The 20,006-nt window shown below is 33.2% G+C and overlaps 1 protein-coding gene across 1 annotated transcript in view; it reads right to left on the bottom strand.

Annotated features, from left to right (window-relative positions):
• Positions 1-2,929: 2,929 nt before the first annotated feature.
• LOC149806994 (uncharacterized) overlaps positions 2,930-20,006 on the bottom strand; it is a 52,563-nt gene continuing 35,486 nt past the window's right edge. The window contains exons 4-7 of the mRNA XM_089960489.1: positions 19,375-19,450; positions 16,558-16,609; positions 14,351-14,398; positions 2,930-11,337 (exon numbers count right to left, since the gene is read on the bottom strand). Of these exons, the coding sequence (XP_089816615.1) occupies positions 10,417-11,337; positions 14,351-14,398; positions 16,558-16,609; positions 19,375-19,450 (1,097 nt within the window). The 3' untranslated portion in view covers positions 2,930-10,416. The remainder of the gene's footprint in view (positions 11,338-14,350; positions 14,399-16,557; positions 16,610-19,374; positions 19,451-20,006) is intronic.

The following is a 20,006-nucleotide window of genomic DNA, read 5'->3' on the forward strand; positions in this document are numbered from 1 at the left end:
CCAGTTGCTTTCATTTCAGACACTTTTACCAGTGTGATGCCAAATCTGAATCTCGAGGAAGAGTACAAGTATACAATGGACAATGATACAAATATACAATAGACAATGATACAAATATACTATGGACAGTGATACAAATATACAAATTGACAATGATACAAGTATAAAGTGGACAATGATACAAATATACAATAGACAATGACGCAAATATACAATAGACAATGATACTAGTATACAATGGACAGTGATACAAATATACAAATTGACATTGATACATGTATACAATAGACAATGAAACAAATATACAAAGCAAAATGACACAAGTATACAATGGACAATGATACAAATATACAAATTGACAATGATATATGTATATAATAGACAATGATACAAATGTACAATGCACAATGACCCAAGTATACAATGGACATTGATACAATTATACATTGCACAATGACACAAATATACAATGCACGATGATACAAATTGACAATGATAAATGTATACAATAGACAATGGACAATGATACAAATATACAATGCACAATGACACAAATATACAATGGACAATGATACAAATATACAATGCACAATGACACAAATATACAATGGACATTGATACAAATATACAATGGCCAATGACACAAATATACAATAGACAATGATACAAATATACAATGGACATTGATACAAATATACAATGGACATTGATACAAATATACATTGGACAATGATACAAATATACAATGGACAATGACACAAATATACAATAGACAATGATACAAATATACAATGGACATTGATACAAATATACAATGGACATTGATACAAATATACATTGGACAATGACACAAATATACAATGGACATTGATACAAATATACAATAGACAGTGATCTATTAGTATCTGATATTCAGTTGGTATTATGAACCTTTTCCCATGTGATGTGAACTGAATATCTTCTTTGTTAGTGTGTTTTACATTACCAGCCCCTCACCATTCATTCATGATACGTTGTACAATTAGGTTTGGTCTAACTGAATCGAGTAACTACTGAGTGTTATATGTTATGAATATGTCGTTATAATCTAATTTGAAAGATAACCACTAACAGTGATGTTTTTCACCAATGTTCTAACTCAGGGGTCTCAAACATGTGGTCTGTAGGCCACACGCAGCCCACCAAGCCATATCTTGTGTCCTGCAAAATGATTGGTGTTACAAGGTGTCATGAGAGATAACAAAGGTGGTGCAGTCCTTAGGTCATCAAAAATGCCCTCGTGCGGCCCTCTGGGTGGTTTTTGAGTTTGAGACCCCTGTTCTAACTTGTTTGGCCTTGCATTTTTAGCATGTCCTTATACTTTTTATCAAACAATACTGAGAAATAACATGTACCTGGGATAATTTAGGTATAATTTGCACTCAGATTTGAAATTGTTTTCCATAACATTGGTGAATCAGACATGCAAGACCCCACCCCACCCCACCAAACCTCATCTCAAACAAGAGTTTATTTAGTTTTATGGTTAAATTATGCCTGGAAACTATGTGTTCCCACTAAGGATTCCATCCCACAGAACCACTGCCTACTTGTTTATGCCCCTGCCCCCATATATTCCTGGATTAACCATTGCATAATGTTTGTTATATTTAATGTTGCTCAACCAGTATGTAAAACAATGAGTTAGATTGAGGCATTTAATTCCTTTTGGCAAGTTTTCCTGTTTAGTTTTAGTTCTGTATTTACCATATGTTGCCACTAGTTATTTGCTGAGCTGAAAAAGTATATGAGACTTTAACACAGCTATCTACAAAAATGACCTGAACACAGCTATCTACAAAACTGACCTGCTGCTGTTAAAAGGAATCTAGGCAACAATGAACAACCATCACAAATGCAATTTAAATGTGTTCATATTTGTACCAGTTTAATGCTGATATATAAAATCAAGTTTAGGTTTTATAGGTTTATCAGAATTAGTATCAATATGAGTAGATACAGAGAAATCAAATCTTGGTCTCTGCATCCTAATCTGAAGTATTGTCATGTCTCGGGGTTTAAACTTATGTAAAGATTATATAAAATCCAAACAAGCATTCAAGTTTTCCAAATAAATATTTATTTAAATAAAATATAAGATCAAAGTGAAAGAATTAAAAAAAACATACAATGTGCGAATTCTTAGAATATAATCCTATTAATCCTAAATGTACTATCAGTTTCTCTCTAATCTGGAAACTGTTCCAAGGTTTTCTGAACTAAGCTTCTAACTGAATTTAACAGAATTATTAATCCCAAATGTAATCTTGTGAAAGAAGAATGTAACTGAAGCCCTTGAAAGTTTCATATAAACACAAGAAATGTATTAAAAGTCCTTGAATATAATCACATAATCCCAAAGTACTGAGTGTTTAAATCAAAGCTTTGTCATCTCTGCTATATCCAACGAACACATTATAATTATAAATCACCATTTTCTTCTCAAAGACTTTTACAAACTCTAGCATAACTGCACAATAATAAAAAAGTGGTGTGTATGGTCATTATATAGTGCACATCAAATAAACAATCTCTAATTCACAATAATTTATATAATAATTTGAATCGTATTATTCCCTTTCACAATAACTTCATTGTCAGAATGCACAAACAGTTCCATTCTTACCTTCAGATCTTATTGAACCAATCAAATGCTTGAGCTTGCATGATAGCTCTCAATAAGACAATTGCACTTTGCATCAAATGTTTTTTTTACACGAATCCCCCCCCTTCATACTCGCATCATTCATGACCTGCTTAGTGAAATCAGATTTCACCTTAGCGATCAGTCTGAATGAATGAAACTCTTATGATGAAGTATGTATGTACTTTTACTATATTAATAACCACTGAATGAAAGAATTTAAAATATAACTTCATAGTCTCAAACTACTTTAATAAAAGTTTTATTATAAATTCAAAACAATGATAAAAAATTCTGTCACAGTATACAGCAAATCATCAAGATTGAATAACCAAACCTTGTTCTATCCATCTTTCATTCAACTAATTGAATGTCTTCTTTTTAATGAACTCTCGTTTTCATTGAAAATCTTCTACTGATGCAAATATTTGTGAGTATGCATGTAAAATTGACTAGTATAAAGACTGTCATAAATTTGTCGAATTTAACTGATTGCCTAATATCCTTTATACATTAATATATTAAATGGATATATATATATATATATATATATATATATATATATATATATATATATATATATATAGTACAATGGAGACTAATTCTCATCCATCAACACAAAATTCTATCACCATCCACAACTGCTAACCAATTTAAGCCACCCTCACTTGCTGATGCACACACTTATGCAATGCAATGGTCATCATTTATGGACCATGTCACTCATGAGTTGTTGTGGCAGAGCTGTACATTATAAAAAATAATGTCTTTTTCAGATGAGTACACTTACCACATTTTGTACACCATGTGATATTTAAACAAAATATATCAGCACTAAATCAGAAAAAGGAAAATTGAAATTTTCTTATAATCTGTCATGTTAGTAATGTAGATTAGGGAAGTAAAAACAAATAAAACACTCATTTGTTGAAAACAGAACTCAAAACTATTTATTCAAAATGTGTAAAAGTGAGTTAAAACAAAAGAGTTCTTTCATATTTAAAATGTTTTCTATAAAAAAATTTAAATCTATCTCAATTACATTTTGTAGCTAAAATATCATTTTTTTTATAATTCCTCTTTAATTATATGAACATATTTGGAATGTTAATTTACATAAATAAAAATCTGTACACAAATCAAATTAAATGTAAAGGGTGAATTCTATATATAAAAAAGGTGTGAAGATAGACACTTTTGTGCAAATGCTAAGCCTAGTTTGATAGAATGATTGTTCACATAATATAAATAGATATGAAATCATTTCCAAGTTGAAATTCACACAGCAGAAAGAAACAAAAAGGCTATGGACTGCAAATGAAACTCATACATTTTAAAAGATCTGAAGCAAGATGGTAGAGAATTCTCTAAAAATAAATCTAAACCCAGTGATCACCATTGTAGTGCTGATGTGCCATTTAGTCCATAAATGTCAAGTTTTTCTAGTAATGCGGACTTTATAAAAGCTATTAGAAACTGAAGATGGAGGACGACTAAGTGTTACATCAATTTAGGTCACTAAATAGTGTGAGTATGTAAATATGTAAGTATGTACTGGATAAATGGCATGTCAGCACAATCATGGCTATTTCATACAGGAAAAAATTGTAATGAACTTCATTAACATAAACTTCAAAATAAACAAAATGTCCTATTAGATGAAAGATGAATGGTTCAAATTTAATAATTCTATACAAAGCATAAAACGGTTAAATACTGGATGTACATAAACTGCATTCTTTTACAATGTCCAACATTTCATCTGATGGTACATCATCAAAAACAATTTAATAATTAAAAGTCACAACACAGGTCCTCAAAGAGTCCACAGAAGATTTTTCAAAATTATCACATCTATTATCATCCAAAACTCTCACTCTCACACTCACAGTGTAATCATTAGAGCTGGCTACTGCAAAAAAAGTTGTACCACAGTATTTCTGAACATACCATGATGTATACCAGAGTATACTGCAATTATATTAGGAACCAACCGTTCAATGTTCAGGGGCAGAAGACCAATTTTTTTGGGTTTAATTTCCAGTGTATCCCCCAGGGGTGTAAAATTTGAGGGTACAAAAAACCCCTAGGTGTCAAAACTGGGGGTCAAATAAAAAATGTGGGGGTAAAAAATGTACTGACAAATTTTCATACGACTCGTACTTTTTCAGCTTGAAATAGGATATTGCAACTTGCACAACATACTCTTTCTCTCTCTTTCTCTAGACATACAAATACACCAACATGCACAATTAACAAACAAATGCATTGTCCATTCAAAGAATAATTTTATTAGTTCATTTTTCTTATAAAGTCGTACTTTTAACAGTCTCCTCAACAATATTATAGCCCAACACATTACATATAAGCCAATACAAAAAGCCAAATAAATCTTTTTAACCAAATGGGAGTTAATTTACTGCCTTTCATCAAATGTGTACTATCATAGGTTTCATTGTACTTTGTCCTAGAACACATTTATCCAAATATCAAGGAGGATACTGATTCATCTTCTTTCTAATAAATTACACTTGAACTTTAAGATCTTTCTTTTATTGCAGTAAAAGTTAAAAACCAACAAAATCTGCAATGACCCGCTGACTTTGTAATCCAAAAAACACATTTGTCTCTGCAAGTTTACTGATTTCTATGTTGTGAAATAATGTCTTAGGTTATAATGTGTTCTCCAGATATCTTATGGCAAACGAGGGCCTATTTTTAAAAATTCTAAAATCCTGTCACGAAAGGATTATTCACTTTTGCAGTCTTTGCAATCACGCGATCAGAAGTCACACCGATAATCATAATGAATATTCCAGTCAAGGGAATAATTTTCTCCATTTTTCATTAAAGTTAGATCCACAGTTACTCTTTTGTGTTCTGCTTCTTTCACTTTCTTTGCTAATGTTTTTAGTGCATGACGTTTTAATCTGGCGATACTTTCTAGTGCAATGAGGCTTGATGTTAAATATCAAGAACAGTTCGCGAGATTAGGGGAAGCTACTCCATCATAACATTGCCTATGCTAGTCTAGTTCATTGTTTTATATGTTCCCTGCGTTGCACTTTGCTATACGAATAGAGGAGCGCAAGGGAAGGAGCAAACAAAGCAGGGAACCAGTCAATGCCTATACGCGAAGTATATACGATGCCATCCATCGTCCAATGCATTGGGTATTAAATAAATCATGATCATATGAAAATCCTTTGCGTCAAAAAAACGCACGGTAACAAAATGTGTGCGTCAATTTTCTCCAGCGTGTGTCCCTGACGCACAAATGTGCGTAAAGGGAAACACTGAATTTCTGTCTGTCAATAGTTGGAAAAATAGTTTGTTCTGATTTATTGCAAAATAACACCAAATTATATCTGTGATATTAATGGGAAAAAATACTAAGTATTTTCTATTTGAACAGTAGCAAGAATTTAAAATGTAAACAAACCTACAATTCCCAGTATAAATTAAAGTCACAACAACAATACACCACTCCCTCGATAACTTGTGCCCTGATAACTCATGAAAACGCTTATAACACGGTGTCAGGTATGGATCCCATTTTTTAAACCTGAAAATACCCCAAAAATGTATCCCTATTTGTTGAACTTGAAGAAAATCGCGATCAAAATTGGTAACAGAAGCTTTGATGTCTCGCTCGTTTTATCGTTGAAAACGGTAGATAGGACCTGGAAATTTTAATCAACACTATGAAATATCGAATTAAAAAATAACTCATACAATTTTTTACATTTTCTTTCCAAATGACATTCCTAGTACACTGCAATTAATGATTTGTAAGGAAATTGTGATCAATGAAAATGTCACTTACGCCGAGTGAAGGCAATACTTTAATAAATAGGTACAAATTAAATAATTTTTTTATCAATTGAAATTTGTGTTCTAGTTCCATCTTTTAGTTCCTTTTAAGTGTAATCGTCATAAGTGCAATGTGTCCTTTTGTAATTAAACCTAAAAATGCGTCAATCTACCTTAACAGCTATGTCTGCGAGCATTTCTCTGAGAACCTAATTAAGTGCCGACCGTGTTTTGATAACTGACTTGTGGAAGTATTTGTTATATTGTTGCACTGAATAAAAAGTTGGCCTCCTTTATATTATCATGTTAATTATGTCTTTTGAATAAAAAAAGGAGGTAGAATAACAGAAAAGTTAAAAGGCACAAAAATTGGACTAACTTAAAATATAGCGGCCTCGGTTGTATGTCGGTTGAACTCGCTTCATTTGATCTATCGAACACTGTAATAAACGTTATTGTGTATGTAACAGAAACTACTTTAAATTAACTGACTTGTTTCAAAACTGTGATCAAAGATAACAAGGCAGCAAAGTGAAAAGAATACATCGTAAAATAAAGAGCTTGATTTCACAGATACGGACCATTGTGGGCAAGTGATTTTCAGAGAATTCTTGAACTGGCATTTAGAGATATCCTCAGGGATGATAAGAAATTTCATTATTACTTCCAATGAAATCACGACATTAACACTGTACTAAGTGAACAATAAAAAATTGAGTTTCGACATGAACGTGTCACAAAATAAATGTCGCGTGTTTTTGAAAAAAAGGAGTCTTGTTTGGTGGTGTATCAACAGTTAGTCTAGTTCCCAAACTATGGACTACCGATTTGGCAAGATACTATTAAATACCACTACGGGAACCAGACTCATCAAGAACACAAAAAGCAGTGACGTAATACACAGATTTTTTGCGTACACGTGATGGTTGTTCAAACCAGTTGGAACGATCTTTCATATCTTGGATATTTTGAGGAAAAAAAATGTTATTTAAACAATAACGAACAACTTCATTAGAAAATGTGCATTATTAAAAATTATTATCGACGTGATTGTAAAATGAGGATTCGGTCATTAAACAGCCCAGTTCCCTAACGCACCCCCACACCCCCATGGTTTTCTCGATGTCAAAGCATTTTTTTCTCAATTTTTAGAGGTCCCTTGGTAACTTGCGCCTCGCTTATAGTGCGGTCTATGTTTGTGGACCCCGTTGTGCGCGAGTTATCGAGGGAGAGGTGTAGTTTAAGAAGATGTAATTCTTCAGTCTTTGCATCTTATTCAAAACAGCTTCTACTCACTGTGATATGTCAACCTTTATGTTGCAAATGTCTGTCAGTATTACCTTATATTCTATTCCACAGTAATGTTAAAATATAAATTACCTTATGATTTATTAAACAAATTCGATTCCACAGTAATATTAATACATAAATTACCTTATGATTTATTAAACAAATTCGATTCCACAGTAATATTAATATATAAATTGAAAGTTCCATTCGATTCCACAGTAATATTAATATATAAATTGAAAGTTCCTACACTTAAACTTGCTCCTTAAAAAATATATAAAAACAAATTCCACAGACCACATTTTTGAAATTCTGAAACTGAAAGGATTTTTGGGTGGTTTTCATTTTTAGATGATTTACATTGTGGAATGTCTCTCCTTTGGATCATATCAGGACTGGAGCTCGGAATGGTGTGTATGGTTATGAAGATTTTTGTTTCTGTCTCAGATTTCTTAAACCTTTTTGTTTAAAGTTGTTGCACCCAGAATTTAGGACTTTGTATCAATGAGCAAACTAATCTGTTTAATATCAAATGCTGTAACTGTTCTTACTGTCCCTTAATTTTCCGTCTATAGCGACAGTGTTATAACAATTAAGACTGGTTTGAGGTACAAATCATCCGGTTTCATTAAAGCAATCAGTTATGCACCAATTTAGCTGTTTAATTAAAAAGGGTAAAGCTTTCTGTGAACATGGAGGCATTTATAACCATGCCTTGAATCTTGAAATGACTATTTAAGTCTATTCTTGACTATTTCAAGTTGTAAATGGCAAAAGAAAAGTTGGATACAGCATAGGAATGATGAGGCCATCAGGAATTAAACATGGGGTAAAGTTTCCTTTAAATGTGGGACATTTCTAGCCATCCCATGTATCTTGACATGACTCCCTGAGTCATTCTTATTTTTAGTGAAGTTTTACAAATTTAAATACAAGATTTCAGCAGCAATGTGTTTGCTCGTTCTCTCTCTTGAAATCTCCTTTGACATGCTCACCAGCTTCATCTGAGAACTCATTTTCAAACATTCTGTCCAAGATATTGCTGTCCATCTCAACTAACTTGGCCTACATACCGTGAAATGCACATAAACTGTTTGTTGCTCCTTAACTCATTAACCCCTGCTGCCACTATAACTCATCGTACTTTACCTTCCTCATCTTCTGAGTGCCACAATAACATGGTGCAGTTTACCTAGCTTGTTTCCTGAGTGCCGAGTCTGAGTGGCAGTATTAATCTAGGCCTGTATCCCACAAGACAAGTTAAATCGTCACAAACCATTGGTTGATTTCAAGCCATTTCCAAATTATGCAGGCATTTTAACCAATAAAATGTTAGCTTACATAGAGTGAACAATGCTAAACAAAGAGGAATTTTTTTTACTTCAATAGCGGCAAAAATAGTGGAAATATTTAGATTAGAAAATGATGAAAATTATGAGAATCAGCCGCTGAAAGTAGACTTTTACTTAACAGACTCAGAAGGAGTATTCACATGAGGTTATGTTTGCAAGAAAGACGACAAGTGGAATTTCTGTGTACAAAAAATGGAATGAATTTCATGTGTTGATAGCGTTAATTATTCAGTGTGAATTCATAATAGATTTTATGGATTATTCATGGCAAGAGAAATAATTACCTGGTAAGAAAATCATTTATTTCATCTGTATGCACGAGGTTTATTTCTGGATGTAGCATGAAATTTATACCATGTATGTACATAATTTTATTGAGAACTGCTGTGCCAAATTTTAGTTTCATTAAAGGAACATAAATAAGAAAATAACATTTATTGCAAGCAGCTCCATCTGAAAAAATATGCAAGCCATGTACTCTCAGCAAGTCTCAGGGATACAGGCACAGGTAAGGCTAACACTGCTCTAGGTGATCTCTGCACATATGCTGTAGGGGAATGCCTAGCTATTTGGCTCAGGGGTTAATGAGTTAAAAGTACTCTCCCATTGTCCAGTGACAAAAGCATCCATTTTAATGAAATATGACTGCATTTCTTAAACTTACAAAGTGTGTTGGCAATTTTGGAATAATTTTTTAGATTGACAGCAATAAATCATTACAGGTATTTTATAAGTGGATTATTATTTAATATTTCAAGTTGTAACAGTAGCTCCAGGCTCAGTGTGCAATATAGAATTTTAGGTGTAAAATACGGAATCAGAGATTAAATATCTCTATCACACACCAGCTCAGCCATTAAATGGGTATGTAATAAAATTATATATGTAATATTTACCATCAATACGTGACAGATACAACCATTTTGTAAAAAGCGTGTTAATTTGTTGAGATATTTTGTCAAGAACAATGAAAACACAATCTCATATAAGTCATAACAAGATTCCTCTCAAATTTCTGAACATTATTTACTGATGGAAACTATCAATGTACCAGTACAGTGAAAAAGGACTGTGACGTACCTCTGGAGAAAATTACAGCAGTACACCAGTATACCGGTAATACCACACACCTCTAGTAATCATCAAATCTCACGTCGCATGTAACAAAAATCAACACAAATTATTTCATCATCAACAAATCTCACATGATCATTTTCAGATCTCACACTGTCAACTTTAAACCTCGCCCCAGAAGTTTTAGATCTTAAATGGCCATCATTAGACCCCAAAGTGATGTAATTCAGAATGGGTGTAAGCAACATGTCTCAAATAAGTGCTACTAAGGAAAGGTTCTCCAACATCATGTACTTTATTTGCAGACACATATCCACTTGTCTTCTCCATCTTATGAGGACTTCCACATGTTTCATCCAATAACGACAAAGAATCATCTGATGCAGCAGCAACCAAATCATCACATGAAATGGTTAATTCATCCAACTCAGAATCTTCCTTGGACTTCATCTGACCTGGTTCAATCTGCTTCTGAATGGTTACATTTTCTTGAGGCAAATTTGATGAATCTTTTGCACAAACAAAATGAAGATCTTTGTCCCTCTCACAAATATTTCCTTTACATTCATCTAGTAGCTGTCCTCGTAGCTCTGGACCATCATTCAAAAGAGAATAAATGTTTTGAGATTGTACTTCTTGATCCTGCAACTTGAAAAAGTTATCAAGCCTATCCTCATACAGCACTGGATTAGTTTTACCAGTTGGAACATAATCTCCATTACTCACAGCTCTGCAGTAGCCTTCAGGCAGTTGATTTGCATTCTGGTGACCAAGTTCAGCTGGTTTTATTTCTTTCTCATTCTTGATGTCTCTGCCAGACTCAATGTCACTGCTTGCTGAATTCATATCATTAGTTGAGATACAGGAGCCACAGAGTTGGTGATCACTGCCAAAAAAGGGTGTATCCAGCAGCCTTTGTATCTGGTCACTTTGCCATATATCCAAGAAAAGACTGGTGCTGGAAGAATTGTTAGTCATGCTGACTTGAGCATTCCCATTTGGTATCAATGGAATTATCCTGCTTAGTTCTTCACTCTCAGCTATGTCTGGAATGGGCTCATCTGATTGGTCATCCACTATCACATGACCAGTCCCTTGATGCATATGACCAATAGGTACTAGGATCTGGAAAACACAAATTGTTTTACTTATTAAAAGTATCTCTAATGAATCAAACATGATACTGTTGCAGGATGTGCACCTATGCAGTGCCCAGCTAGACCTCCCAGAGTATCAGAAGTATAGGGTAAATGTACACCTATCCAATATTAGTGGGGAATTTCCGTTGTGTTTGATTTTCTCAATCACCTCACACCAACGTCATGCCAATTATAGTGTACAGACATGACTTTGAATTTATAAAACTCTGATGACTGGGAAACACTTCTTTCATAACGTCAACATCTAATATCACTGATTCATTTATTTTCATGAGCATCAATTTTCATTTGAGATTTTAAGAAAAATTACATTTTATCACTTAAAGTCATGGCTTGGAAATGAGGTCCTAGTCTGTTTCCAAAGAATGTTCATTTTCCTAGGGTCTTTAAATTTGTGTTTCATCTGTATCAAGAATGAAATAAATTTTGAAAAAAAACTGTTCCACCCCCCCCCCTTGAAATATAGTCAATTGAAATTGTATCTGAAACTACCGATGATAATTTTACACAACTTGAATAACTTTCTGTATTTATCATTCTTGTAAATTCTGAACAGTTTTGTTCAGCTTAAAGGTAAGAGTTGATTATTCAAAAAAGGTCTCATTAACTGTAATCCTGACACCATAGTTAAAACACCATCTAAGCATAAAAATCATGACACCATAGTTAAAAAACCATCTGAACATAAAAATCATGACACCATAGTTAAAACACCATCTGAACATAAAAATCATGACACCATAGTTAAAACACAATCTGATCAAAAAAATCATGACACCATAGTTAAAACACCATCTGAACATAAAAATCATGACACCATAGTTAAAACACAATCAGATCATAAAAATCATGACACCATAGTTAAAACACCTTCTGATCATGAAAATCATGACACCATAGGTTCAGCTCTATAGTTATTATGCACTTCTGAAACCAGGACTGGTCTAAGGTGAAGTTATGTACATTTACAACAAGCACAAGGGAGAAAATATTGGCATATAACTCTATATTACTGTCGTGTACTTTGACTGAAATATTTTAATATGTGGTATTACATATTACTCAAATAACACCAAACAATCACACATCAAAATAAAGGGAATTAATATCTAGATATAAATTATTATCAAAATAACCGGGATAACCAGTGAGGAAAACCTAGGAAATTCTTTTTTCTTAAAATTCAACCATGTGTAAATTATGAAACTGTAATGCAGAACCAGTCATAACCCTAGATGAGCACAACAATCAAACTCAGATTCATGGCTTCCTTAAAAAATCATGATTTGAGTCCTCTGACATCAGAAACATTACGCAACAAGAAATGGAAACAAATTTAAACTGTGAAATTATGGTGAATCTACATTAGTTTAAAGAATTGAGGAAATATATCAAGCAAATGAAAAACCTTTAAACAGAACCTAATGCAAATTTTCTTTGTGACCTTGACCACCCAAAAAGGGGTGAGCAAGCATTTCGTATGAGCTGTCTGAGTTTCAAAATTATTCATGGCAAATATGATGAGAATCTATACCTGGTTTAGGAAATCTACCAGTCCATGAAAAACTTGAATCAAAACCTGAAGAAACCTTTGCTGTTGCCATTGGAAAAGTGACTAACATGCAATAAACTTAGATATCTATCGAGATATATTTCATGTTGGGATATACATATCATATCGCACTATGATATCATGGGCCATCATACTGTATTGTAACATCATGGTTCATTCAAATATATATATATATATATATATATATATATATATATATATCATACTATACTGTAACATCATGGGCCATATTATCATATTGTATTGTGACATGTGCCATATGTATCAGATTATAGAGTGACATCAAGGGCCATACATATTGTATTATGACATCACAGGACATATTTATCTTATCACACTGACATCATGGGCCATCGTATTGTGATAATATTGGCCATATATACTGTATTGTGACATCATGGGATATGCACATCAGATTTATCATCAGACAATATGTCAGCTGATTCATCTACTCTTATTTCTTTCTTTAATTTTATACAAATAGCATAGATCCTTATCTACTGGTGCATCATAGGACACTGAATATAGTATAACTGTTTACACTGTAATGTAAATTAATGCAAAAAACCACAAGGAGCAAAGATCCGGATCTGCCACTGTCACATAGTGCACCAGAAGATCTGGGTCTGCCACTGTCACATATTGCACCTGAAGATCTGGGTCTGCCACTGTCACATAGTGCACCAGAAGATCTGGGTCTGCCACTGTTACATAGTGTACCAGTGGGTCTAAACTGTCACATAGTGCACCAGAAGATATGGGTCTGCCACTGTCACAAAGTGCACCAGAAGATCTGGGTCTGCCACTGTCACATATTGCACCTGAAGATCTGGGTCTGCCACTGTCACATAGTGCACCAGAAGATCTGGGTTTGCCACTGTCACATAGTGCACCAGTGGGTCTAAACTGTCACATAGTGCACCAGAAGATCTGGGTCTGCCACTGTCACATAGTGCACCAGAAGATCTGGGTCTGCCACTGTCACATAGTGCACCAGAAGATCTGGGTCTGCCACTGTCACAAATATGCACCATAGGATCGGGGTCTGCCAATGTCACATAGTGCACTAGAAGATCTGGGTCTAAACTGTTCACCTGAAATCACAGGTGGAACAAACAGGACTGATTGAGATCTGCCTGCATAGTATATGACTATACAAAGGCTAATCTGAGTTTGTAATCATCCTAAAGTGGGTGTTAGGCATACAAAATAAAATATGGGTGCTAATTATACAGTTATGAATATGGAGTGTTATCCCCAGCATGTCAGGCCTGAAGAAACCCATGCTGCTTAAAAATAAACATCAAAAATTACATCAGTCATAGACTCAAACTACCAAATCTAAAATGCATTTTGAAAACATCATTATGAGATTAGACCATGCTGAGAAATATCATTTTCCTACCTCGATATAATTAGAACCATTCATGAATTGCATTCTTGTGTCTGGGACCTGAAACAGAATGTTGAATGTTGTACAGAAAATAAACAACCTACTGTATATACTCACTGATAAGTCAAGTCAAACTGCAAACAACAAAGATCCTGATATGCCATAGCATAATGTGCCTGCAGATCTGGGTGTATGTGTTTTGTTCTACTGATTAGATTACTCCTAACAAACTACACAGACCCAGAACTGCCTTTGCATAATGCACCAATATGAGTCTGTGCAATCTGAAGATGGAATCATCTTACAAGTGTTCAGCTTTAGTACTATAATAAATACCATCAGAGAATTTTCACATTCTTTAACATCATAAAGTCTTTATACATACAAAAAAGTCATGTTGTATATGACACAGCTCTCAACAAAATTAAGCAGCAACTTCATGAAGTAACACAAAGTCAATGCACAGAATTTGAAAATAATGTTAATTTAAGAAATTAATATAACTGAATTATAAGATGCAAAACTTACTGCAAGGAAGTTATTGTTGTCATAAAATGTTCATAAATTCATTTCATTATAAATTTGATATTTTAATGAACACTTACACCCAAATCAACCTCCTCAACCATGAAGCATCAACTTTAAGGGAGACATTTCCATTTCAACTGGATTTATATATGTCACCTTTAAGGGAGACATTTCCATTTCAAATGGATTTTTATATGGCAACTTTAAGGGAGATAACTTCTATTTCAACTGGATTTATATATGTCAGCTTTAAGGGAGACATTTCTAATTCAGCTGGATTTATATAAGCCAATTTAAGGAATATGTTTCTATTTCAACTGGATTATAAATGTCACCTTTAAGGGAGGCATTTCTATTTCAACTGGATTATATATGTCATTTTTAAGGGAGACATTTTCCATTTTAACTAGATATGTCAACTTTAAAGGAGATGTTTCTGTTTCAACTAGATTTATATATGTCAATTCAAGGAAGATGTTTCTATTTCAACTAAATCATATATGTCACCTTTAAATGTGACATTTCCATTTCAACTGGATTTATATGTCAACTTTAAAGGAGATGTTTCTATTTCAACTAGATTTACATGTCAACTTAAAAGGGAGACATTTCCATTTCAACTGGATTTATATGTCAACTTTAAGGGAGACATTTCCATTTCAACTGGATTTATATATGTCAACTTTAAGGGAGACGTTTCCATTTCAACTGGATTTATATATGACACCTTTAAGGAAGACATTTCCATTTCAAATGGATTTTTATATGGCAACTTTAAGGGAGACATTTCCATTTCAACTGGATTTATATGTCAACTTTAAAGGAGATGTTTCTATTTCAACTAGATTTACATGTCAACTTAAAAGGGAGACATTTCCATTTCAACTGGATTTATATGTCAACTTTAAGGGAGACATTTCCATTTCAACTGGATTTATATATGTCAACTTTAAGGGAGACATTTCCATTTCAACTGGATTTATATATGACACCTTTAAGGGAGACATTTCCATTTCAATTGGATTTATATATTAAGTAAAAGGTCTTCATAACTGAACTCTTCCTGATACATATAAAAGGTCAAATAAAATTTTCTGTGTAAGATGTGCCATAGGTAAAGTTTGAAACGTATTTACTAATTCTTTTCTAAACAATTTTATTCAAGACTATTTTCAAAAATGACAAAACTTTTTTTTTTACAAGCTTGCAACGAATGTGAAACCAGTCCATAAGAATGATCAATAGACCACACAACTTTATTCTTTCTACACTAGTTACATAGTTACAAAAATGTGTGAAATTCAGAAAAGGAATTCATAAATGTTGCCATATTATGCAAGTGGCCTTTGTATATAGGTTACAAAGATGTGTGACACTTAGAAAAAAAGATTAATAAATCATATCCATTATAAATAGATGTCACATATAGTAAAGTTCCAAATGCGTAAGTTTGAGAGGGGATAATAATGTCCATTGTAAACAGGTTTCCCTTATATCAAGGCGTCTGCCAAGACAGGTTTCACTGTACTCCTTCTCCATTAGGGCTTAAGATCTAAACATGTATTACACAGTAACATCAACATGAGCAATTTTACAAGCATACAAATTTAACACAGGTACAAGCTAAATATGATTTACCCTCCCAGTATCATTGATAAAGGGACAATTAAAGACCAAAACAAATACCATACCTCTATCATGCTAAATGCTTTTCGTCTCTCTTTCAGATATTGTTGGAATTTACTGGAAAAAATCAAAATGTGAAATTAAACTAAAATCTTAAATGAAAATCCATACTTTAATGCCAATGAACTGTTGAATAGAAAACTTGCAAAATCATACTTCTGTTTGAATGGGTAATATTAAATAATTTTCCACTGGAGATTCTTTCATTTTTGCCTGAAATGGGGTAGAAAACATTTTTTTTTATACTTGTGACTCCATATGAACATATCTATTTTGGAGAGATTTTATCTTTGACAGATGCTTAATTATAACAAAGAAACTTTTCGAATAGCTATTGCCCATGCATGTGCAGAAGGGTGGAATTTGTGTTTGCTTATTGGACCCACAGAGGAATAAAACACCAATCAAACATAGAGTAATGTTATTAAGTTTATGCAAATTACATATATTTTGTCATTTCATAGTATTTCGTGCATATAATTTTGTCCAGTAATAGTTCTAAAAAGGAAATATAGATACAATACTAAACTTCATGTATTTTTTTTAACTGATACTGTCATATATTAATTGACCAATTTGTGTACAAACTTTTCAGCCAATTGGCACTGAAAATTCAACATTTTTTATCATTTTGGTTTTACCTAATTTTTCAAATTTTAATCATGAGGTCCCTAGCAGGGCCACATGATATCCTGAACGATGCTATAATGATGTGCATTATAATGAGGGAGGGAAGTGTAACTCTAAGTGATTACAAATGCAAACACTCAGCAATTATACATGATTAGTTAACATTGCAAGTCAGAGTGGCCATTAAATGGTCTTAGGCTTTTGCTGTTACAGATCACTCACATATCCCACTTCTGTCTATGTGAGTTTAAGTCTTGGTCTGAGCAATGTGGGTATATGAAAAAGCTTGTCAGTGGCAATTCTTGTGGGTTGGTGCTTCTTCCTGGTGTCTTTCTGTGTTCTTTGAACCACCACCTAAATATACTGGCTGCTAATTATAGCCCATCATATAAACCCCACAAAACCAAACCAAACCAAACAAGACAATATGGAGAGGTCAAAGAAGAATTAGCTTATACCAGACTTTGTAACAAAAGAGAATCAAGTAAAAAAGAGTAAATTTGTAATATTTAAATTTTTGAACATAGGCATGCCAAGGTAATAGGAGGTCTGAGTATAAACAGCTTCACTATTAACACATCTAGATCTAGTGGTAAATGTTCCAACATCAGTAATAACATCCCATACGAAAGTTAATGCATGCACTTAATGGAGTTTGGACATGGATCAACATATCCCTAATAACCATTACTGTGTCGTCTCCCCTAACTTTAAAAAATTTGGTCTGAGAAGTCATTAAATTGGTCTGACTTGTCCCTAAACAATGGTCAGAGTTGACTTCAAAAATTGGTTATTAGCTTATTTTTAAAATTGTACAAAACTGACTTCAAATTTTTTTTAAGCTTGTCTTAAAAAACTGATCAGTTTTCTGTTAAAAAAAGTGTATGGAACGAGCTAAACTGGGGTACCAATATCTAAGCCAACTTGTTTTGGGCTAACTTGTCTATGTTTGAGTTGTCTTGTTATCAAATTATAAACAGCTTTACATTAGGCCCATCTTGGAATATGCCAGTACTGTTATTTTGGGCTAACTTGTCTATGTTTGAGTTGTCTTTATCAAAACTATTAAACAACTTTATATTAGGCCCATCTTGCATGCATATATATATCAGGAATATGCCAGTGTTATTTTGGGCTAACTTGTCTATGTTTGAGTTGTCTTCTTATCAAAACTATAAACAACTTCAGATAAGCACAATTTTTAAGACCAACTGGACACCATAAGAAATCTTCCCAGGAAAGCTTCATACTGATATGACTTTACATTGAGGAGAAGTGGCAATAACAAGATTTTAAAGATGGCTGCTGTGGTGACCATATAAGATAACCAATCAGCACAATTTTTAAGTAAGACCAACTAGACACCATAAGAAATCTTCCCAGGAAAGCTTCATATTGATATGACTTTCCATTAAGACAAACTAAACACAGCAACAACTCTTCCAGTGAAAACTTCATACTGTTATAACTTTCCATTCAGGAGAAGTGGCAAAAACAAGATTTTCAAGAGAGCTGAAGAAAAAACCACAATGAACATCAGATTGGTACAATTTGTATTCAAGACCAATTAGATACAATTAAAAACTCCGTATCACTATGACTATTCATAAAGGAAGAACAGTGACAACAAGATTTTAAGATTAGTGCTGTGTAGGCCATCTGATGTCTGAGAAGAACCATTTCATTTAAAACCAACCAGACAGAGTAAAAATCCTTCTAGTAAAAATCTCGTGCTGATATGACTTTATATGCAAGCATAGCAATAACAAGATTTTCAAGATGGCCACTGTGATAGCAGCCTTAATTGACATCAGAATGGCATCATTTTCATTTCACACCTACCATATATATATAGAAGTCTTTTAGTGAAAACCCTAACTTGATTGCCCATCCATTCTGGAGGAGTAGCTATAACAAGATTCTCAAGATGGCTGTTGGCCAAACTGGAAGTCTGAGCAGTCCTATTGTCATTTAGAACCAAATAGTCATTGGTATATGTGCACAAAGTTTCATGGCAATCCTGATCAAGGCAGAAGTAGTGACATGCAACAGTTGATAAACAACAGACCATATTCCCATAAGCTTTTCTGGTCTACGATGATTAGTGCTGAAAAATAATTAATGTAGAACATTAATACTTACACAAAATAAATGAGTATAACCAGAAAAAATAATACTTGAAAATTACTTACACAAAACAAATAAGTATAACCAGAGAAACAATAAGGGAGACTACTCCAATGATAACCTTGCCCCACAATGGGAATTCTGAAAAGAAAAGATACAAAAATTGAATTAATATTGTGATCATTATTTTTTACTGATGGGAAATTGTTGGAATATTTTAACTGCAAGTAATAATGTTCATGATAAGCTACATGATACTGCAAATAAAAACCCTGTATGAGTGTGAGAACCCTGTGTGAATGTATGAACCCTGCATCAATGTAAGAATGGGCCTGTATGAATGTATGAACCTTGTATGAATCTATGAACCTTTTATGAAATCCATAAAAACTGGTACCCTGCAAATACAATTGAATTCACACTAATAATGGTATATCTTGTATAAATACCCTGTATGAAATTCACAAAAACCTGTACCCTTCAAATAAAAGTGAATTCATACTAATAATGGTAGATCTTTGTGTAAAGAACCCTGTATGAATGTAAGAGCCCAGTATAAAATCCATATAAACTTGTACCCTGCAAATAAAAGTGAATTCACACTAATAATGGCAGATCTTTGCGTAAGAATACATAAAAACTGGCATCCATTAGAAAGATAGGTACTGTGTATGAACTATATAGGAATCCATAAAAA

The sequence above is a fragment of the Sinohyriopsis cumingii genome, chromosome 1, assembly GCF_028554795.1.
Source record: "Sinohyriopsis cumingii isolate HCF-2022 chromosome 1, ASM2855479v2, whole genome shotgun sequence".
NCBI classification, from domain to species: Eukaryota; Metazoa; Mollusca; class Bivalvia; order Unionida; family Unionidae; genus Sinohyriopsis; species Sinohyriopsis cumingii.